The 25,418-nt window shown below is 33.2% G+C and overlaps 1 protein-coding gene and 1 long non-coding RNA gene across 5 annotated transcripts in view; one reads left to right on the top strand and one right to left on the bottom strand.

Annotated features, from left to right (window-relative positions):
- The window catches only part of Sema1a (semaphorin 1a), a 240,709-nt gene that overhangs the window by 210,392 nt on the left and 4,899 nt on the right, over nt 1-25,418 (bottom strand). For 3 of the 4 annotated variants that reach the window (XM_069037258.1, XM_069037254.1, XM_069037257.1), the window contains exon 2: nt 1,231-1,595. In XM_069037258.1, coding sequence (XP_068893359.1) covers nt 1,231-1,324 — 94 coding nt within the window. In that variant the 5' untranslated portion in view covers nt 1,325-1,595. Of the gene's footprint in view, nt 1-1,230; nt 1,596-23,547; nt 23,921-25,418 lie in introns of those variants that run through there. The other variant, XM_069037256.1, reaches the window with a different exon arrangement.
- Nucleotides 5,253-6,458, top strand: LOC138124712 (uncharacterized). Its single transcript, XR_011157249.1, has 3 exons — nt 5,253-5,829; nt 5,885-6,268; nt 6,326-6,458. It is a non-coding gene; the product is annotated as an uncharacterized lncRNA (long non-coding RNA).

The following is a 25,418-nucleotide window of genomic DNA, read 5'->3' as shown; positions in this document are numbered from 1 at the left end:
CCAGCAAGAGGTTGGGAAATTTTAAATTGTAGGCTTGTAAACCAACAGTACAAAATGCACTAGAATACAAAAATGTTAGCATTTAGTGATTTTTATGTCAACCAATCTCTCGCTGGACAAACTATACCACAGAACTATACCATGTAAACACGTGAAAACACCCATCGAATACAATTATTATGATAATGACTAAACGAAAAAGTACTCTTTGATACTACAATGATTTTCAACTAACCAAAATCTTCAAGTGAGATAATAAAACTTGAAAAATTAATTTAATTTCATTACTCAAGTGTAAAAGTTCGAGACTTCATTCATTATATCTAATTAATAGCTCGTCATGAATAAATAATACAAAAATGATATACGAGTATTTCAATAACTAGGTACGAAAACTTTCAACACTGGCTTCATTCTTTTGCATTTATTCTCTTAAAATCCATATTTTTCACAATGTAAATGTACAACACACTGAATGCAGTAATAAACTCGTTCAAATAAAAATCTACAACAAAAGTGCTTTCTGGTTTACATTACAAATGCAGCAGTGTATTTGTAAACATATGCAATTGTAGAAAATTAAATTATTTCTGCAAAATCATAAAACAACACGGAGATAAAAAGGAGTATGTACATTCGTACTAGTGAAATTATAAAGATCGATTCATCATCTCGTAACGCAGGTGCCACAACCTTTACCGAATGAGAACAAGTATTTGATAATGTCTGTAATCTACAAGTAATTTTTAAATCTCGGTAAAGATGTACTTGTGAACACTTTAATACTTATAATTGCCAGGCTGGAAGTTGCTAAAAGTTTTAATTGCACTAAAGGCGACTTTTAATATTTTATGCAGATATTTTGTTCAAAAGTCAGCGAGTTGACTGATGCTTTTTTTATTTTTTTAATGCATATTGCGCAAATAACACTAAAAAACTCTATCTGAAAGAGTTTGATTTTTAAACGAAACTAATCTTCTGAACACATTTAAAAAACTACTTTCTCTGCAGCAATTACCCAATTAAAAGCATCCATATCTTTTAAAACAACAAAATAACACATCTGTTAATTCTAGATCATCTTAAGCTTTTAAATTGAATTTTGATTTTTATTGCTACATAAATGAAGAGCTTAAAGTATCAAGAGTTGTCAACTCTTGCTGGCGATTTCTCTTTGCTATATTTTTGTTGTCTTAGTTGAAAAATGCATATTTTGAAAAAATCACTCACCTAATTGGACGTACATCTTCGGCCTTACATTCTCCTGCCAAGCCGCAAGACACGCGGAGAACGCGCACGCGGCTATAACAAAAAGGCTTTTCATAATTAAACAGCGCTACCACCAAAACATGTCAAAAAATCACAACACTCAAAAACACGAATCGCTCGTTAAAACTACAGAGTAGTTCTCATCACAGATAGAAAGCACTATCGAGAGCAACACAACACATTTGTAGTTTGTAATGTAAAAAAAAATTGTGACGCGTTGCGACGCAATCCAAATAGACGCCTGACGTCGACTGGCAAAGCTTCGTCGCGACGCCGGTGCCAGCTGACTTCCCCTCCACTTGCACTGCGACAGTAGCGCCAGCAACCTGCAACGGACATACACACAATTAGACCGGGTGCATGGACCGTGAAGAATTAATATCACATAGAAGGGATGTATGGCATAGCGCAGAGAGCTATGGGGCGGCTCGACAGGACAATGCGACTTCTCATAACCCTAATTAGCATTGACGGTCGCCGGAAAGGAAAGAAAGCGACACCACATCTGTCCGATGGCCAAGAAGCAATTATATCAATACGTAAACAAATAAATAAAAGTACGGTAAACAGCGACCATTTCTGAGATTTTTGTACGCCCATGAAGGAGTGAAACAAGGTTCGCCGTTTAATACTTCAACTTGATTCATCTTGGCTCAGTTTTTCATAATAATCCATAGACATTCTCAGAATTCATTAAAAGATGTACGTCCACAGTGTACAAGTAATAAATCACTGAAATTAAAGTTCACATTCTGGTGCGTATTTTCTAACAATAAGATGATAACATTGTCAGAAGTATATTTTTAATTACACAACAGTTACAACTGTCATTAATAATAAGAACTAACCGTGGCCATAATTATCTAACAATTAGCGGTAAATTTTCGTTCGTATCAGTTGCAAAAACGATCACCCATTTTGACTGTCAAATAAAGTAAAATATATTGGAAAAGATATCTGGAAATGCTTTTTATCTAATTTCATTGACAAAAATAAAAAGTCTGGAAAAATATTATACATTAATGACTGACTTGCCCAAGCTTCAAGCAATCAACAGATAAGAACTCGCTGCCTTTTTTATACTTTATTTAATACAAAAGCTCCAGGACAATTTGGGTTCTATCCCCAAGAAACACTGAATTATTTGCAAGCAAATCTTTCAGTAATAAGGTCGGAATAAATAACTAATATTGGAAAATACGGAATTTATAGTGTACGTCTCGATAAGTGTCCTTGTATGCAAGACGAGTTACTCATATGCATAATGTAGATTATGCAACGTACATAATTATAATGCGTAGACAATATTTATTATGTGTTGCTAATAGGAAGCGTTCGCTTAAATAAATGTGCCAAATAAAAAATTACAGGATAATGCAACCACAAAAAACTGCACCAAGAATAAGTCTATCCTCGATCTGGGTTCCAACGCTTTATGAGATGGGATATGCCTAATTGTATGTCGTAAGTTATTCTAATCACACTTGATAGTACAGAATTACTATAAATGTTTGTTACATCATAGAGTACTGTGGAATTTACGACCTACTATAGATAGTGGAACTGCAACGATACTATTGATGTTATTACTCGGTTATCTAAAACCCAGAGAATTCTAAATAAAGTAAATTAAAATAAATACTGTGTTTTCAATTTGGTTGTAGGTCGTAAAATTTTATGGTACTTTAAGTTAAAGATCTTGCGGGGCTTATAAATCCTAGTTTACCACTAGCAGGTAATATTTTAAGCAGGGTTGTATTGTACATTTTGTATATTTGCATTGTACGGCAAACGGCACGCGCCGCTTCCCAACCTTTTCAAACCCAACCATTGTGCCCGTTAATCGCTCATAATATGCAATAAAATTTTACGACCTACAACCAAATTGAGAATACAATACATACAATACAATACAATACATAGTTGTCAAAAATTTAATTCGTTCAATCACTTACTATTTTATTGAAAAATTACAAAAATATACAGGGTGTACCTATCTAAAATGCGTGTGTTAATTTTAACACGTAACAGAGCTTGTTAAATGAAACGTTTTTTTTTCTATTTGAATTTTTTACGAAAAAGCGTTACAAATTGATTTAAATGTGGAATACATTAGTCATCAAAATGTCCATCCGCCTATAGTTAAGGGCGAAAATTTTCTGTTGGGATAGAAACGGAGCCTTGTCAAAAAAAAATATGTACGGTTGGCTTCAAAAAAAACGGGAACTGTCAGAAAAAGTTCTGTCAGATTTTATTAAATTTTTATAGTTTGAAACGGCCTTTCAGAATTTAGGTTAAAAAACTGCACTTATGTGTCATAAATACTGCTGTCAAACAAGAGACAAATTGACATAAATTGACAAATTAAATTTTCAGTTCACATTAGGTCAAATTTCATTTCTCGTTTTTTTGTGAAGCCAACTGTACATTGTTATAGAAAAAATTAAATAACTGAATTTAAAATTTGGTTACGCAAAAATAGAGACTACGGAGATCATTCACGAAACCCAGTAAGGCTCGATAAGACATTGCAAATTCAAAACCATGACAACGACAAATGATATTGTTGAAGCATTGTATTTGTCATTTCGTTAACGATTTGCAAACTATCTGAGTTTCATGAATCTTCTAGTTAATCACACAAAACGACTCGTTTGGTAAAAATTGGGGAACAAAAAATTTTTGAAAATTTTTGCGAATTTTGCAAAATGTTATAAAGAAAAGTTTCATAAATTGGCGAGTTTTTCTACTGGTTAAAATTAACAGAGGTACACACCCTGTATATAGCACATAAAAAGTGTACCTAATAGTGTTCTCAAAGAAAAGACTTAATTATTCTTTTTTTCAAAAATGCTCTGCAACATTACGGTGTAATTTCTTCCTGCAACTCTTGTGAGTTACTCGGTTGTCGTACAAATATCCAAAAATTGTAAAATCCAGCGGTGTCAAAACAGGAGAACGTGGTGGACATGTGGATGCAGTCCTAAACTTTTTACACGATGATAAAATTGATAAAATAAATGAGTTAATGTTGCACCTGCTCTGTGTGCCGTGGTTCCAACCTGCTGGAAATATCCAAACTGAAGTTGATCAAGTTGATTAATGAATGGTTCCGAAATCTCTTGCCGGTATCTTTCTCCAGCAATGGTTTGTTAATGAAGATCGGCGCATATAATCGCCTACGAGAAACTGCCAACCACAGTCGAACTTTTAAAAGATGGAGAAGTGTTTCAATAAAAACATGTAGGTTTTCGTAAGACCAGATTCTGAAGTTTTGTGAATTCACATGGCGTGATTGATGAAACTACGCTTCAACACTAAAAATGTAAGATCCAACAACCTGTCATCGCTTAAATTATTTCGAAATTTAAGACGATGTGGCGGATTAATCGGTAAATGTCATTAAGCACTCGATATTATATGAGGATGCAGATGTAGGCCTTTTTTAACGATTTTTTAGCATGGAGTTACTTTCGATTGTGAGACAATCTTTTTAACAATGTTCGTAGGTTACGCCCCAGTTGTTGCCTTTTAAATCCTCCTCCTGATGCCCGACACAGGTAGTCTTGAAAAAGACTCGTTTGTTGCAGTAACTAATTCAAAATATTGTAATTAACACTTTGAAAACTGCCAAATAATGAAAACTGCAAAGTGACAAGTACCATCTGTCAAATGTCAAATTTACAAATCCAGAAGAGCCGACGAATCTACACGTGTACGATAAATCACAGACAACTACGATCTAACACACATTTATAATAACCCTGTACTTACTCTAAGCCAATTTACGATCGCGCGAGGTAGCTAAATTTAGTAGAAGTACACAGTATAGATCAATTGAGAAACTCTGTAGTTACTTGGATTCTTATACATAGTTAACCATTGTGTAAATGTGTCTAAGCAAAAAAAAATGGCACCTTTTGTGATAGTACCTATGTGGTGTTGCGTTCGAGATTTTTTTTACTCAATGGCATACAGAGTGATCAACAAGAATCCAAATCAGAGCAAGCGTTGCAAATTATCGGTCACGTCGTAGCAAAATCATATGCACATAAGCGGTCAAAACATGGGCGTAGACAATTTATGGTCTCAAACGCTACTTAATAAAAATGATACTTTATGAATTTTAGACGTTGAAATTATGATTGTGCATTTTATTATTATTATAAGATAAGGGAAACAATTTATAAGATTAACAAGAGCAACATTTTACATTTGTAAGAGTAAGTAAATTATCATCTTTATTGCCAAACGCGACGCTACTGGTACGGAGATGCTTCGTTGAAATGTCACATTTCAAAATTCAAGGTTGTTGTTGTTGACAATTTAAGTGATTTAACCTAGAAAACAAATCTTCGATTTCGGCAAAGTTTACAGACGTTTATTGAAGTTGTAAGCAATAATTATCCCAGAATAAGTTGTAAAATGGGTTTTACCATTAAAGAGAAGGCATTTTTATTAGATTATTTTCGAAAGAGGGTGAAACAAGAAAAAGAAGACTGGCCTTACTTTGTACCCCCTTACACAGAAGAATTTTAAGCCAGATGTCCGAACCTGATGGTATTGGTTATCAACAAGTTTATCAATGTCTTAAAATTATAGTGCCTAATTTTAGCATAACATAACCCATCATTAAGAAGAAGTCAGGTCAGTCCTTAGTTCAAATTTTAGAAATGGTGCAAAATGTTCAACAAATTATCAAGGAACATCCCTCAACTTCCATAAGGCGTTTAAGACAACAAGTTAAATTGTGCTATGGCACTTATCAGAAATTTTTTAAGAAGGATATTAATTTGTTTCCCTTTGTGTGTTGCAAGAAATAAAACCCACACATTACCCTAAACAAATTGACAGCTTCATAAAGGTTTTTGAAATTATGAGAGGCGAGTTTGATTCTGTCTGGACCACAATGGAGAACATTTTGAGCAGTTTTTGTGAAAACTTATTTTTTGACCTTGGAGTAATTTAAATGTTTTAAACACTGCTAGAAAAGATACGAGTAAGTTCTCAATTACCCAAAAATTAGAGAATAATAACTTTTACACTTTTCTTACAGAAAACAACAAAACAAAGAATTGTGAAAAATAATTATTTTTAAAATTTTGTAACTCAGGATTGTGCCTTATGAAGGAATTTTGTGTAACTGTGTGTTTTTTCCTTAATCAATAATAAATAATAATTAATTATAACTTGCTTTTAAATCTATTATTCATGAATTACAAAAAATTTATAAAGGCAATTAATGATAGATTTTTGAGAGGTAGGCAACCAACAAAACGAGTGTCCACAGCAAGTAAATAAAAGGGGCTGATCCATGATAGAAATACGTTTCGATAAAACAAAAGATGAGGTAGCACTCTTGATTTGGTTTCTTGTTGATCACTCTGTATGTACAACTTACTTAAGCTCTTTCTATGCATCATCAAATTTATCTTATACTATAGCTGGAAGCTGCACTGACATACATGCACTGCACATATTTCTGGTTTTTTGAAATTTCTAAAGCAAAACAATTACATATTTCAATTCTGTTAAAATGTTAACAACTCCAATTATAGTGAAAAGTTCTTTTTCGGCCTCCGTCTAGAAACACTGATTTTTCATTCGTCTAAATCGTCTGGCAACTAGCATTTCCCTGCCTAGGCAAGAAAATCGACACAGGAATTTTTAATGAAAGATTTTAGGTTGGCAGCACAAAATGTCAGTGTCATGTGGCATTTTTCTAAAAATTTTTAAGTGTAAAATATTGATGTCGAGCAAATTTGTATCCTTTATTGCAAACTGTACATTGTATAGGAAGTAAGCAATGGTTTAGGAATAACAGAAACGACGACGACGGTTTTGAATATTTGAGGAATTGGTTGATTTTTGTCGTGACAGTCGCTTCTTGAATCCTTTATGTTGCCAATGGAAGAAAAATAAATTCTCTATCTGGCAATTTGTTAACAAAAATGATTATATTTTGCTTTAAATAAATTGTCGGTGGAAAAAATTTTGTGTATTACACGGCTAGAAAATGTTTTGCACTTCGGATTATGATTAGCTGATGCTTTTAAATTAAATGCAATTAGAGAAAAACTGTCCAATTTCAGTAAAAAGGTGCATCTCTACAATCACATTATCCGAAAGAACTTTACCAACAGAACTAAAAGACAAGAGTATGGAAAGTTTCCCGAATTTAAAAACTTAAAAAAAAAATAATAAAAATTACCTACTCAAATTTTGAAAATAGTAACACTAGGAGCTAATCCTGGCTAATACAGGGCTCTTTTTTTGTTGATAGGAGAGCGTGTTTTGGAAATTTGGTCTAATACTTCATGTTATGCTCTGTGCACCAGGCAAATTAATCAATCAAGAGCACGCCATTCAAATTCCAAGAAGCTATTACTAAATTTGCCTCAGCTCACTTTCATTAAGCTAACTTCATTTTTTTTGTAACTCTATGCTATCAATTTTGCTGAAGTTCGATTTTGGTACCATATTATGAACCAAATCAATGTTTTCTTCTGTTCTGGAGTGTCCGGCATCTGGTACTTGATCCCAAGATACCCTGTCAAGTCAAAATCTCTGGACCAGTTTGTAACCACTTAATATGAAAATTTACCTAATCGTTCACTTACATTCTTGCAGATTTGAATATTAATCGGATAACTCTTAAAGAAAAAAGATGCATCAACCAAATTCTACTCTCATATGAAAATAAAATTATACTAGCTAAATTAAATTAGCTGTTTAATTAGCTACCTGATTTAAAAATTGAAAACTACATGATCAAATGCAAATAAGATAATGCTAATGTACATCCGTACAGTATTTTTATCTCAGACCACTTTACAAGCGGGGCATGCAAAAAAGTAATCCTGCATTAACGACTAAAAACATAGGTGAGCCAGTTCTAATGCGGATGTGTTACTCGTTAGTCTAAACTGGCATGTTTAATTTCATTTGTGTATAGAATTATTCATGATTTTATCAATATTTGTTCCGTACAAAAAATATTTCAGTACTCAGAACGTATTAAACTGAAAAAATACATTTTTATAATCCATCTAAATCCATTAAAGTATCAATTAATTTATGTGTAATGAGCATGTCGCAACAAAAATAAAAAGTTTCCTCTAATTAATTAGTAGTAATGTCCTTGATTCCCTAAAACAACTAGGACAGAAGCCATCATTTCCACGATGAGACGTCAAATGTAAAAGTTAACACATTTAACAATGTTGTAGGTATACTTCATCCAGCGAGAGATTGGGAGATTTTAAATTGTAGGCTTGTAACCCAACACTACAAAATGCACTATATTACATTAATTAGAGCATAATTTCAGGACAAAAAATGTTATTGCTTGAAGGATATATTTCAAATTTTACGCACGCTTTTAATAGTTTGATTTTTACTTTAAACCATATAAAATGTCACAGTTTGACACTAGCGTTAAAAAAAATTATTGAAAGTATTTTTTTTTAATGCCACGACATCTCACTCCGATTCAGACAGTTGGGGTTATTGCAAAACTAGAAGAAAATTGGTCGTTGGCTGCTGTGGCGAGTCAATTACATTGGAGTAAGACTTGCTTGCATCTTCAATATAAAGAGGCGTTGGCACCTATGCAACCTTTAAAGCTTTAGTGTTTTAAAGGCCCTTTTTCGCACACATTTTAGTGTCAAAAACAGTGATTATGATTCAGGTATAATAAAAAACATATTTTAATTGATAATAATGATTGGACCAAATTATATTCATTTACAATGTTTTACATACAATTTACATAATGAAATGGTTGGAAAATTTAAAATTCTACTGGGAATTCTACATATGTATTTTTTTTAATAACAAACCTCGTCACGTACCAAAACAACTTATTGTTCAATAAAGAAAAATAATGCATTTAGTAAATTAAGGGGTCATTCATGAAAGTCAGATAATTTGCAAATCGTTAACGGTCTTATAGAGCCTTACCGGGTATTTAACATAAAAATGGGAAGAACATTTAGCAGGTAGAAGGAATCTTAACTTTTTAATTTCAATTTTCTTCACAACAGAATATCTAATTACAATTAGTTAAATAAAATCTACACATATATCTAAAGAAATAATATTGTCAACAGCAACTCCTTTCCCTAATTTAACAGCACTATTTTGTTTTTCGTTTAACAAGTTAATAGTAAACAAGGGTATGGTATGCTGAAATTGTTTCATTCATCAAACAAAAGTTAGAGCATAGATTATAATTCTAAATTTATATGTACCGGAGCTCTTACACGTCAAATTTTGCGGTGTTCCTAATGCATAATAATCAAAACATCTTAGTAGACGATAAAACTATAGAACTCTGAGTTTCTTTAATATTCTTATGAAACACTTGCAAAAACAGGATATACCTACCTCAGACAAAGTAGATTGATTGATTAAAGATTACAGTATAAATACTAATAATATTTCTTGAATGTTTATATGTATGTATTTACTTTTAATATTTATTAAATATTTAATATTTTTTATATTTTCATATTTAATACATATTTCTTAAATATTCATATGAACTGCTTGTAAAGACCGGAAACACCTCAGACAAAGTGGATTGATTGATAAAATAATAAAAATACCAGTAACAGTGCCATAATACCGAATCGGCGGATTTATACATATAAATTTAAAAAATCAAATTTGTATAAATTATGTATTTCAGTATGTATTCGAACTGTTACGCAGTCTTATTACTTTGCAATCTAATTTTAAAACCTATTTACCAGGTGTTTAATCTGCGACTGATGGTATTCATTAAATTAATGGTAAGGTTCGATCCATCAGTCCTCAAAAGGTGACGTATGGTTTCATCATTAGCCCATTAGCTTCCATTACTAACTTCAAGTAAAAAATTTGACCAAAATTCGATTAACTTTTATAGAAATATTGTCATGTAACTATGCATAATGATACCAATTTGGAAAATATTTAATGTTAGGTTCATGTGGATTCTTCTCCTTCCTCTTTTACTATAAAAATATAGCTAAAGCAATTCTGTTGTATTGAATATAACGAGTGAAATGTGAATGAGCTTTTTGTCCCTTTGCCACAGTTGAAATTACCGATATTTAACCGATTGTCTTTGATTTACTCTAATGTTGTGTTCTAAAAAAATCATCAGTAAAAGAAATACATTTTCGGAATGCTTTAAAAAGCAACGTCAACAACCATCTTAAGCACGCTATTACTTAATTCCAACGTGCTCGATCACACAACGACAAGTCAAAAAGTTCAGTGTAATATCAATACATAATCACAGACTTTATGATATTCCTTTGAATGTCATAACGGCACTTGTGTGGTAAAGTAAAAATAAAGTGTAGTTTTTGTTGTCTTTATCTGATATCAATTGCCACATTTGTTGCAATCTCGATTTCCGGGGAACTACTTCCTTAGTCTGTATCGTCTGTATTTTCAATCAAAGGTGACAGACATACAAAATGTGTTGTGCCAGTTGGCCTGTTGGATATACATATGTGTTTTTTTCTCATTTACTAATTATTCCTTGCCATATTAGTTGGTATCAGATAAAACTTTATTTATAAGTAACATGTATTTTGTAAATAACTGTTAGAATAAAATATTGTATCAATGAGTTAATTTATAATTTTCCTACATACATTTATGTAGAACAATGTTACGTAAATAACGCAAAATCTTATAATTTCCAGCGTAAGTTGATTATTAGATTTCATTTTTGGCGAACTGTATTGCCTAAAAACAGCTGAAACATATTGGGCGTCCACCACGTTCCTTTAGATATAAAATACGTTCAACATATCAAAAATTACAGTTAACTAAATTTTATTGTCCGAGTTATCGACGAATATAAAAAAGTATAATAAATTATTTTGCAATCGAAAAAAAACATTATACCAAACGTTATTCCCTGTTTTATTGTCCTCAACTTGTTTTAAAAACAAACAGTCCTTCAAAATACAGTTATTATTTTTTGAAATCAAATATTTTTTTTTTGGCTACAAATATTTGCCTCATGTTTGTGGTTCTCCGTAATTCAGCATACCTAAGCAAATTAGTGAAATGCAAATTAAAATGTTAAGGATGATAACTTTTCAAATTCCATTCTTCTTGTAAACACCAAAAGCGGCAAATTGCCGGACATTAAAATTCCACAGAATGACCACTTTCGGAAATGGGATGTTAAACCACTAAGATTCCCGTCTGTTTCAACAATTTTACACAGTGAGACTTTAGTTATTTTACATGTAACCACTTCATTTAGTCAGTTTGTTGATACAGAAACGTAAAACATATTATTGAAAAAATATTATCTTGTTAATACATACGTACATAAACATTTAACGACTAAGGTACACATGTGGCTGTTATCTATAGATATCCCAGCGGAAAGTCTCTAGCTAAAAATTACTCATGCAATTTTTAGCCATTATTTATCTTTTTCCGTATTCACTTAGTGAAAAATTGTCGCACAGAGAATTTACATCAATTCCCTACAGGTCCATGAAAGCAGATCGTTTATGAATACAAACGAAACTCCTTAAAATATAGCAGGCAGTTATTACTTAAAAAAAAAACTGGTAAAAATATGCTTCACGACTCGTGCTACAATTTGCAATATTTTGTTTCACACGACTATATTTTTCTGTGATTTCATTGTAGAATTTACACTGTTCCTTATCAACGCATACAAACATCTTGCAACAATCCGGTGCAACAGGATAATGCAAACAGCCGAGAAGGTCGCACGTTATCACTTTATCGGCAGGATCCGCAGCCCACATTGTTTTCGATGCGTGTCCATCAATCATCGCGAGATGGCCAGAAACAGATGAACGGCCTTTCCATATCAACCCCGTGACTCACCACGTCGAGGGTGGGCAGTAGAAATAAGAAAATACCCTAATGAAATCGTTCTGGCCTCACTAAACTGCCCCAACCTTGTTGTAGACCGTAGTGATGATGAAGCTTGTTTAATTTTAAATTTAGCACAGGAAAGACAGACGAAGGAAAGGAAAAGATTTTTCCGCATTGTATGATTTGGCTAATAAGAATTGCAATTAGCGACCGAGAAACAGAATAACTTAGAACAAACCCATAGAAAAAACACAATAAGGTGTCAGAATAAGAGAAAGGGTAAAGGACCTGCAAGGGGCGAGTCAGCACTTCGCGTTATGAATGAATAATGAGATCTGTCCAAACGAACACACCCCATAAAAGTACGTCACATCCGCTTCAGTTAAGACCGTCACATTTTGTTTACATGAGAACGGGAGAAGTGCGAACGACCGCCGTGAATGGGAGAAAAACGAACACTTAAGAGAAAACAGAAACTAAGCGGGACGATAAATCAGGCCAAATCACAAATGCTTGAGATGTTCGCTGGCGGGTAACAACACGATGAAAAAAACACAATCGACCTCAATTACTTTAAATTAAAAGACTGTGGCTGATGAGAGCGAGGAACGATCGAATAATTCTTCTATTCCAGAGAACGAACCCTCCTTCCAGGAATTCCCCTTCTAACTTTACGAAGATACTCCAATTTAACCCTTACCACTGCAGCGGCACTCCAAACTAGGTATTTATAAATTTAATAAAGACATAACACGACACAAAAATCCTACCTGTCAACCAGTCGATCGGGCACGCAAAACGCGAAAAACAAAGAAAAGACGCTCGGGGGATGATGGCCACTTATTTATGTAGAGGAATCGAGATTTTTCTGCTCTCGTCGATAAAAAGTGAGTCGTAATATTTTACTGCCAATGAAAATTGTTATTACTGACAAAAAAATATCTCCTCTTCCACGGTCAAGGCAATTATGCGCATTTCTGGAAAAAGGATTATCCTCCACAGATCAACTTTCCGATCCAAAACATGCAATATTCATGGTTTAATGTCCCTTTTTATGATTAAATAGGCGTCGTTATCCTTCCGTCACATTTATACGTTCTTGTGCAAATAAGTTAATGCAAATTCTCTTCTAAAGTGTCAGAACGTTTTAGTTCAACTAAATTTTGATTTAAATTTGTTTTACAATGGCATCTCGAGATGTGACATTTACTGGCTTTAATTTAAATAATAATTAAGATTTAAATTACGTAAATCTAAATAGCAAGACGGCGAGTCCTTAATTACTACAAACTTACTGCAAGGAGCTTTAAAAAAACTTAAACTTGGGTAACAAAAGTAATGATAACACTTGCTTAAAAAATTTGCTACGAAAATTCTCTTTGCAAATAGAAATAAAATTGTCAATATTATGCTTTTACCGAAAAAAGTTTCTCCAACAGCCAAGTATAACTTGGTATTTAGTGGATACATCATTGGGGGTTTAAAAATCTGCTCTCCTACTGAGCCTCACCATAAGCAACAGTGTAACTGTCACAATTAAATTATTGTGATGTTATGTGATCCACGTTCAGACAGTTTCAATTCGAGTTCATACAGATACAAAGCGTTAAAAAACAAGCTACAAGACTGGAAAAAAACTCCTTTCAGTTGGAGGTCTCTTTCACAGATTTCAGTCTGTCGATGTATTTTATACGATAAAAGTTGCTTGAACTGAGTAATATTAGACGATGCCATTTTCACATTTCATTCTCTTGGTGAAGGTACTGGAACAAAAATCCATTTACTTGAAATGTATACTCGTCCTAGTTTTATTTATTAGTGGGAAGTTGCATCGCGCAATTCAACACTACCTACTCACCTAGTTTATACAGTTGTCATATGACATATCACCTAGATTTGGTATTGACATTAAAGATAATAAAGTTGGGTCATCACTTAGGAAGCGTAAAATACTCCAAGTCCAAACTTTTTATTCTTCCGGTAAGTTTTTATTTTTAAAACTTCTTAAAAACTTTCCCCGATTAGTTATCCTACGTGTTTGTCAATGGCAGTTTAAAAGTGAATTTTGTTGCTTGGTTCTGAAAAATTAATATTTGATCAGATTTCATCAAAAGTTTAATCTTCGCATAAAAGGATGTTTTGTCCAGTTTAGTAAATCAATAGAAATAAATTTTAACACGCGTAAATCAGCCCGCAGATAACCAAACCAGAGCAAATTACTATTCACAAAAAAGCACCTACAGTATTTTACAGAGTTGTCACAACAAAAATAAAACCCCTGTTTAGTTTTAATTGCCAATTCCTAGCTGATTTTTAATTAATGGCCTTTAACAGTAGCACGAAACAAAATATTTTAATCCGACAGAGAACAAATTGCTTCGGTTTAGTGAATGCGTTCAAAAAAATTTAAATAATACAGTTTTAAGCAACTGCTAATTTCCAATCAGTATTCAACAAGAACCACGTATGTTGAACAAGTGGTATTCAAATCAAAAGAGAATTTTATACGGCTCGCTGGATTAATGAAGCATTCGAAACAATGTCATCGCTTCTGTGATTTCAAATATTTCACTCATCTACTCACATTTTCTTATTTGTAACTCAAACTACTGAAGAACTAAATATGAGCACGTACCGTACAAGGCGTTGTTAAATTAAATACGTCAGTATTTTTTTACTTATTGCAGACGTAAAACTGTATAAAATAGCACCGAGTCGGAACATAATTCAGTTCAGAAATGTATACTCGTACTCGGGTTTATGCATATTTTAAATGAAACAATAATGCAAATGACCAATATTTTTCTAACGTGCAGAAAATTGCAATTTAATAATAATGTAATGTAATCTACATCTCTGGCAATAAAAGAAATTTCTGCAACAGCTTGACTTAGAGACTTTAAAGTACACCCAACAGAATAAAAAACTTGACCAAAAGCTTGTGATGAAAAAAATGAACTAAATAATACTGTAACAAAGTGGAACTCATTCCAAGAATAAATTTTCTGGGTTCTTATTCGACTGCCTGTCATGACGTCAGGAACGTGTCAGAACAAAGCTAGACCCGGAGAAGTTTTTTTTTGCAGCAGGTAACAAAACCACGAATCACTTGATAGATTTGCTTTTATCATTTTTCAGTCGTAAAAGCCAAGAAGCATCACAAGCAAAGTGTCAAAGTACATCTGCGAGAGTGACACATCGTCGGTTGAGATTTGTGCAGAAAATCAAAATTGGACTTTCACCATCAGAAACCACATGCAAAGGCAATGCAGTGCAACAAGAAAGAGAGAGAAAAGCCGCAATGTAACTACGGTCGGCTCCATGAATGGCTGGCTGCTGTAGTCCAGATCAATAGCGGTGGTCCAGCAGAGAAGAGGGTGTGCACTGTACGCGCTGCGTGTCCTCTGCAGAACCGTATTTACCGTGAAAAATTTAAAGAAACTGTAAATCTCCCGGATGACACTTTTTGATATCAAACAGTCTGAAGAAGTTAATCAGAAACTGATCGACCGGAACAAATCGAAAACAACGAAGATCGCGCCTGGCAATAAAAATGATGTTAACAAGTGAGCTGAATACTACCCTGTTCGGTTCCCGCCGCCAGGAAAGATTGTAAATATTAAACGAAATAGGGGTCGGCAACCATAGAGGAGACCGAAAAGCCAACGTTTGCATTATACTAATAAAAACCGTTCAAGTGAAAACACGATGTTGATGAAAATTCTGTCATATCTGCTATTTTTCTACAATAAAATAAATACGAGATAACACAATAAACCTTTCACCGCAGGACCCATGCTGGGCCGTTCGTTTCCTGAAAACACACTGTAGTCAAAGTTACACATCGATGGTCCTGATTATCGCACTTCCTTAGATTTTCCACCGGGCCGGGCACTTTCAAGAAATCAAAACAACCGACGTTTATTTATTGTGCCGGAATCAAACGAAATTTCGTTCTAAAGGCGATTACCGGCCTAAAGTTTCAGCAGTTGAAATTTCCAAGCTGGCTGGATATTCTGCTAATTAAATCAGTGGCATGATTCAAAGTCTGACGAGATTAAGAACAAATTACGGGACAGTTATCAGATCATTTGAGAAAAACTCATCCTTCAACCCCGCACCGTCGGAAAACTTTTCACAAATCCAATAACGCACCGTTGAACCAACAAACTAAAATGAATCATTGTGGAAACAATTTTTCGCGAAAACCTGACCTGAGTAAAATTCTCAGGGCTACAAAGGAATTCAATAGGTTTTTAATTTACTCCAACAGTTGCGAAAGAAACTTTACCCGCTCCCATAAATCTTACGTCAAAAGTTCGCTACCTGTATGTCGACTGCATTTTAAATATGTGTTTTCCAAACGAATTACTTCCATTTGTCTGAAAGCAGCTGCACGTTACCGTAATCCAGTACGGCATGGTACCCCCCGCCATGGGGAAAATTCCGCAATTTTCGATGCGAACATAATTGTGAAGCGCATTTTTCGACACATTTGCCAAAGTCGTTATATAATCAAGCCAAGCTGCTGTTTTATCATTTGAATTCCATGTAAATTTTAACGGCACAACAGTAGCACAAAACGATAAAATTATTTGAGAGTTCCGAATTCAATACGTCCGTGTTCAGAATAGGAATTCGAAAAACGCCACTCAATACCACCCGAATCGCCATTTGAATAATGAATAGCGTCTATATTTACCTACGTTTTTTATTCAGAAATATAATTCTATAATTACCAGGAAGCGGACCCGTGAATACGTGGGCACAACGTTCATTGGGTCGCTCGCCTAAAGCGCAAACATCCGAATTCATATCAAATATCGTTTTAGGAACCAAACCGTCCCATTTGACGTTAAAGCTCGATGCACATTTTCACCCTATTAACAGTTACACCAACAACTGCGTCCGTTCGACAGATTCTACTGTTCCAAAGCTAACAAATCAGTACTTATCGGTAATTATTTTCCTTTTGCATCATTTTAATAAATGTTATCACCAATAAGTTGAAATATTCTTCAATGACTCAACCGAGATTAACATTCTAAAATCTAAAGTACCTTACATTCATTTACAATACATAAGTAATGTTTTAGGAATTTCAATTTTATTAATATGTAATATAAAAACCTGGGCTGAGTGGGCGTTGAAAAAGTAAACCATTTGGAACAATGTCCAGTTTGAATTTCCCGCCGTTTCACACGAACGATATTTGTTTATGTTTAATGGGCACATAATTGAGCATGTTTCGGCAAAGGGTGTCCTTATTAGATATTTGCTTCGAGAATAGGAATTGCTAATTATTCTACTTTTAATGTAAAACTTTGCAAAGAAAAAAAAAGAAAACAAAGATTTTTTGTTTATAAATTTTAGATTAGCTGTCAACATTCTCTAATTACAACTGTCAATTTACACTTTAAAAAAGGGAAACAATTGACGGTTTCCAACGCCTTCCCACCCCAAGATTTCATTTGAAGGCCCGGCATAAGTTATGAACTTATGAACCTCTTGGTTCATATTTAATCCATGCTTAATACTTGTTGGTGAACAAAAATTCCTTATGTTTACATATTTATACCGAGTGACTATCAATGATTGAAAATTATTTTGTTATGTTGGTAACACATTTGAAATCTTTAGTTGGCAACATCGTTGGCATGACACACGCAATTTTCGAAATTGAAACAAACGTCAAAAAAATCTATTTTTTTTCCAACGCCAATCTACGGTCGGTGGACAAATAAAACTGGGACACTTAAAATTTAATCTATGTAAATCAGACCATTGAATTGTCAATATATTAGTCAGTGTCAGTGTATAAGTATGTCATTCCAAAGTTAACCTATTTGTGATAAAGCCGTAATTAAACGATGCAAATTTTGATTTATGTGATTGTCATTTTTGTGCCAGTTTTATTTGTCCACCGACTGTACTTCGTGACTTACCTAACCTAAATAGAAATGATTGACAGATGATGCACGAGAAGATTTGCACTACCAACTGCATCAGTGTTGCCAATCCACTATTTTGCTTCAATCATTTATAGTCACTCTGTATTTGGCACCATACACGAAACTATTAAATAATTCTAATCGTAACAAAAAATAAACAAATCCTTAACTTAACAAGCACTACCGTACGAAGTTAATTCCTACTCGTTTCCCTCTGTCATGACCTAAATAAATTCCTAAGAAACGCAGAATTTAATAGATTAATAAATAAGTAACTAGTTCTAATAAAAACGTCGCAAACCATTGATTTTTAACTTAATAATTCATCACTTTTACACGAACACCTTCAACAATACCATTTAGAAATTCATTGTTTGATTAGTCACATAGATAAAAATTCTCTTCGTTCTCTGTTATTACTCTACATAACTCTGTATAACCACATACATACTGACATAAACTAATGTATCGGGTGTTCATTTAAATGTATCTCAAAGTAGGCGTTGAGGAATCGATTCTGAACGCACCACGGATTACAGATCAGTAGATCACGGACCAGCCGCTTAAATCTAACCTCATTTTTTGCGTTGTTTGGGTTTTTACTCTGCAGACTGAGGAGTGGTGCGTTCACAATCGATTCTTCAACGCCAACTTTTAGGGGAAATTTAAATGAACACGCGATACAAAAAGATGCCTTATTATTAAATTTGTATTACTAAATGCGTTTGATATAATCGGAACCTAAGAATAATAAAAATTACGCATTTGCAGTGATCATTTTCATATTATATTGGCTACGTGAAATAAATTAATTAAAAATTGCTTAAATATAATGAATGTTTTTTTTTTTTTATATAATGCAAATTATCAATTCTAACAAAGGTTAAAGATCAACAGAGATTGATGCTCATGATTATGTACCTATCTAATAAACATTCCTTAAAAAAACATATTTATTTAAGAACGTGCTTACGTACACTTGAGATTAAAAAAAAAGACGTTTATTGGAAAATAAATAAATATAAAGAAAAAACTTGTTACTAAAGTTTCATATTAAATGTTTTAATTTTTGTTCATAGTATATCCTATGAAGGGTGAATAAAATTGCAAATTTCATTTCATTCGCAGAACGTGATCCACGTTTCATTTTCGCCCCAAATTAAGTGGCTTCGAGGTACATTCTCAAAACACACGTTCGATGTTGATAGTTTACTGGGAAATAATTTTTTCATACGAAACTACCACACGAATGATTCAACTAATTCCAATCTCGTGGAAAACGAATCAATACAAAATGAATATTTTCTGCTATTCTGTAAAATCCGTGACTCATTGCTTCTCTGGAACGAAATAGCTGCTTGAATAGCCCTTATATCTCTTTAGCTAGATCTAGAATGAAGTGCAACACGCCAAAATTGTATTAACAAAAACGAGAATCAAATCGTGATAAGATTATGCGCGGATGGTCAGAATAGGGTGGCTTATCATTAGCACGACGTAGTTTGGGGTGCAAAAATCACAACGTAACGTATCATCTCTATCGGATATTTCTGTTTACAAAGTAGATCAAATAAAAAAAAAGACTTGAAATTTCTACGGTTGACTGAGTTGTAAAATTGACAAATAAAATTCTTTCCAAAAGGGAAAACAATGGCAGAAGTATAATGATTAAAGCACGTATAAGTATTAAATATCTGCACCCGGTGGAAAAGCAATATCTAGGTCGCGTTTATTCTCATCATTGTTAGCTAAAGGGGTTGTATAAAGCAGACTCCCGTTTCTAATTTAAATCTGTAGATAATTTATTCGTCCTCGATGCAGAACAACTGACAGAGCAGTAAACGACATTAGTATACAACGACGAAAGTACTTAGGACAATTTTAAAAAATCACAAATTACTGCAGCCAGTATTTCATTTACTGGCGACGTAATTTCCGTGAAAACGATCAACTCGAAACATAAATCACATAAGTTGTTTAAAGTAACAGTTGAAGGTTACACAATTATTATCATACTGTTCAACTGATTAAATCTGTTTGCGGATGATGGATGTTCACCCTCCAAAATTTCAGGTAAAAATAACTTTCGAACAACGCTAAAATGGAAAATGAGAATATTCAATTTGGATGAAAAAACTTTACAACACCAAAATAGAATGTGAGAACAGTCAATTCACTCGACAGAGGGTTTAAAATGAAACAAAGAAACTTATTTCAACGCAAGTCTTTTCCGAACGACTACTCAGATGAAACCAAACGAGTTTGTATCACCGGCATCAAATTTGTATTCAATTAATTTCAGATATTTCCGTCCGTCATTCATTTCAAACTAATTTGAAATATAACGTCGGTTCGTAATTAATGAACATATGTTTCAACAAACAATCAACAACACTAACAAGTTTAATAAAAATTGAAATGGTTGATTGGAATGTTTCAAAAGCAAAAAGGAATGACAGGCTACAGCAACAGCAGAAACAAGGTAAACTCAAAGAAGAAACAAAATCGAAAATATGTTTAATGGAAAGTTTTTAATAAACAAAATTGGCATCTATTATTGGATGGTTTACAGTTCTATTTAAAATCTTACATGATTATTTAAACACGGGATTTGTGTCATGCAACACATTTTTATCAGTTTTACTGATATGGTAATAACTGTTATCGTAATTTAATTTTCCGTATATTGATACAAAATACTCAAACGCTCGAAATATTAAAGTAAAAAAAAAATCTTACGTTTTATTAAGGTTAAGTAATGAGTTGAAGTACTTATATGCAAAATGTATCGGGTGTTTTTTTAAATTTCACCTCGTAGTAGGCGTTGAAGAGTCGATGTGTAAAACGTCAAATTTAAACAGCTGATCGGTGATTCGTAACCCGTATAGTGCATTCACAATCGACTCTTCAACGCCTACTGTGAGGTGAAATTTAAAAAAACACCCGATATATTCTACGTTGAACATTATGTAGGAGTAAAATTAACTGAAACTTTTTAATCTTGAAAAATAAATTTCTTCAAAAAGCAGAACTGGATGCATTTCGTGTAACAAATTCTTGTAACACTTCATTTTCAAGTTTCAACAGACAACATTTAAGGAGATAACTCTATTTTGTGATGATAAAAACTCCTCTTGGAACCATACTAATTGTATAAGAACCTGTATTTTGCAGTTTGCAGGGAGTCCTACAATTTACAGGACAACTTCCAGAAACTTGTAAATTCAAAAACTTACGGGTGCGGCAGCGAATTAATACTTAACTGCAACAAACACATTCGTTCTGCCATTCTGGAATATTTCATACGGTCGTTATATGCCCCTTACAGAGAACTAATGCTCTTATTTTTAATTCAACTTTGCAATATAACCTAAATAAAATATTCGCATGTTCCTTGAACGATCTGAGCAACTGCTGTGTTTACACCTTTGTTTCATAACTCATCTATTTCGATTTGATCTGCCCATTTAAATATTATCAAAAATCTTACCAGAGGTAAAATTTTACAACAAATTAAAAACAAAACTTGATTAATAAAAATGCATGAAATTTCAAATAGAGGTGTCCCAAAATTCGAGGAATGGCTTAGCAGTATGTTGTTAAGTATGTAATCATAAAATATCAGGTAAAAATGTTTTAAAAAATCTATCTTCTTTTTTATTACACTGAATGTGGAAACATTTAAAAATGTTCGATTTATCGATGGAAATAAGGAAGAACAATCAAGGCCATACGTTATTTGAGGTAAAACCGCACAAAATCACTTCTTGGAAATGCTGAATCTTTTTTAATATCTAAAATAAATTAGATCAAAGCTGCACCTTTTGAGCCCCCATATCTTCAAGTCCACAAGATATAGAATTTATTTATTATTTCTCTCATAACATTCGAACATGAGTTGATATTGCCCCGTAGAGTTGTTCCGCGAATTTTGGGGCACCCAGTAGATATAGGGCTATAAATGTGTGCATATATCCGAAGGCAGTTGTCCATTGGTACAACAGATTCCTCTGTCGGTTAAAGATTATGGAGATTTTTACACCAAAAGACCAGATGTACATTGCACATTTTACCTGCATAGAATTTTTAGATCAGATCAGAAAGCAATACAACGAATACCGTTTACGTAGGAACAAGGAAAAGCTTGTATGCATGACTGTAAGCCCACTGTAAATATTTAACAAGTTTACTGTTTATATTAGTAGTAAGTTCTTCATCGTGTACAAAATAGGGTATAACATCATATCTGCAGTAGCAGGCAAGTGTATACATTTATAAAATTTTAATTCACAAATGTATTAACCATAGGTCCAGATCTGAATCCAACAAAACTTGCTTAGGTGCTTAGGAGAGCTATGTGAAGTTTTAGAAATTGTTCTATCGAAACAAAAAATAATTGTGAAATGTACGTTTATTGTGAAAAAAAAAATACATATGTACGTGAATAAACTCAGTTACAAAACCAAGCTTAACAGTTCTTTGTATTGAAAATTAATACTAGTTGATATCTTCTAAAATTCATATGAAACAAAGTTGCAGTTTCCATTTTTCACTCTAGATAATGATATTTTAAAAAGATGTATGTACTTAGGTATATAATCCACTCAAGAGACAAAACAAGAAAGCAGATTTTTGACGTATATCGACAAAGAGAAACTCTAACGAAATTTTATAATAATGTTAAAAATCCCAACGTATAGTCGTCCAAGAATCCTAACGTTATATTGCACTTTAAGTCTCGTCTTACTAACAAAACGACTATTCAGCCTAATATGGGCTACGTGTACACTCCGCTTTGTTTTTAAATCCTGGGCTGTTTAAAACTTTCGAACAATCTACTTTATTTATAAACCTATATTTAAGCAAAGTTAGATATTAGAAACAAATCACAATTCGCATCCTGTCATGTTGAATACCCCAGGTCAAAGACCGACCTTTAAAAATCTGTTTGTTTACGTCCATTGTCGGTTTCTTTGTTATGTTATATAACCTTTTGGTAATTGTTCACTTTAACTACTTCTGGAATTTTCGCGTTTTTTCTGGCTAGACAGCCTCAGGACGTCCTCCTACATCGTTTCCCACCAGTCAAACCTTGTGCAAATGAAAATTTTCCTTACCCTTTAGTTATACTAAGACTTGGCGCGACCTTGACGCGACCTTGAAACACAACAAGAGGAAAAAAAGGCATTTGCACATGGTTTGAATGGTGGGACACGATTTAGGAGGACGCCCTGAGGCTATCTAGCCAGAAAAAACGCGAAAATTCCAGAAGTAGTTAAAGTGAACAATTACCAACCTTTTAATAATAGCACCTGAAATATAACGTTAAAATTCTCAGACCACTATACCTCAATCATTCCTTTCTCTCAATTACTTTAGACCGTTTATTTATTTTCACCACACCAACGCCACAGAGAAACAATTGCAGAACTCTTACAACAGTAGATTTATAAATACTTACAATAAATATTATTCAAAGTCGATTATTCATGTTATGTTTAGGTGAGTTAAACGTAAGACAATATTTAAATTGTCTGATGATGATAAAGTAACTAAATAAAACATCAGTCACTCATACATCTTATGTAAAAATACTGTTTTGTGTCACGACCGACTTCGATAACACTGATAAGCACTTAAAACAAGGTCTGATCGAGTACAACCAAAATGACAAAAACAGCCATAGCACTCCTCAAAGTTTGTTATTCAAGTCTTCACAAGAACACACTATTTTCCAAAGATGTAATAAGGTATTTTCAACAAATAAAGTCTTTATAAACGAACAAACACAGACTTAAAGATGTTAGTTTCAGAGGTCTTGCTCAAATGACAGCACAGCGTTGACAAAGCGCCAACGAATGATAAAACGACAAGTTCTGTACATCTTCTTTTTACAATGAGAACAGTGCAATTTGAAATTTGAAATTATAGTAAACGTCTCCGGTGAAACAAAAGCAGTTGAATAGATGATAACGACATAAGAATGGCAAAGCCTTTTAATTCAGTAATCATAAAAAAAGCTGTGGATGTTCAAACAAATTTAATTACCTAAAGTTAGAAGTTAATTTCAGAACATGTTACAATAAGAGTTTAAGACATATAAAAAACACATCGAAACATTGTTTCAAATGTTGTTACATCGAGCAATGACAAAATAAAGTTTCACTCAAAATTATATAATTATGTCTGTAGACATAACGGTGTCGCTGCTTGCCTAAAGACTAAGAAGAGAGCTGACAAAGGTAAGATGTCTTTTCTCGATTATCGCTTGAAATAGAACTTTTTTCTTTAAAATTCAGATTACATATCACATTTACCCAAATACCTCCTTTTTTTCTCTGGGGAGACAGTTCTAGGACAGCCTGTATATGTACTTAAATAAGATTTGTACCCTACAAAATGCAATTCTTGGTTTCTTAAAACTTATAGTGAGTTCGGTCCTGGTAGGTATCTAGACTTGCATAAATTTCGTTTTTAGGCTGGAAAATTGTCAAATTCAATACGTGCTTTGAAATAAATTTTGTTGATAGGTGATTTATGATTATGAGGACACTAACACTAAATAGATGCACCCAGGAGATCATTATTTTCTGACACCTCTGTTATAAATTACAGCTGACAACATCGTCAACGGGATGTTGAATGAATTAACGAATATCAGGATTATTAATTTAAAAATTCAAAAATTATTTTTTGTACTCATAGCCTTGAAAGCAACGCTTCCAACATTCAACGCTCGCTCCGAAACGAGTGCTTCCCGGTCGACTCGAATGTAAAAATTGCAAAAAACACTGGCCCTTTGAGGCATTCAAAAAAAAATCTGTCTTGATAATAATAAAATTTAGGTCATAAAATACAACTTCCCTGGGTTTTCCTCCATTAAAAAATTACGGTAAGATTTATAATCGTTGAAAATTGTTCCTACAAAATTCACAAATTATTGCAAAAATTGAAATATCAAGTGAAGCAATTGTTTCCAACAGCCAAAGATCACTGCCTACTTGGTTTTATGTTCGTTTATGTTTAATGTATTAAAACAAAAAAAATTAATTTAATTTTCGTACAAAAAATATTGTACGAACCACTTGCGTGAAGACATCTTCCGTTCATTCGCGCGTTAATTAAAGGCACTCGCTCCTTCGTCGCTCGTGCTTTAAAAAATGCGCTCATGCGAGAACATCGTCTTCCCGCACTTGGTTCGTAAATAACTATATTATACGTGGTTCATCAGCATAAAATCGTCTAGGAAATACGCCTGTGCATCTGAAGCAAAACTATAACATTTTATGATAACTACTTTTAAAAAATTGTTTTAACTATTTTATCGAATTT

This window comes from Tenebrio molitor, chromosome 2 (assembly GCF_963966145.1).
Source record: "Tenebrio molitor chromosome 2, icTenMoli1.1, whole genome shotgun sequence".
Classification (NCBI taxonomy): Eukaryota; Metazoa; Arthropoda; class Insecta; order Coleoptera; family Tenebrionidae; genus Tenebrio; species Tenebrio molitor.
This window is presented reverse-complemented; position numbering and strand designations above follow the sequence as displayed.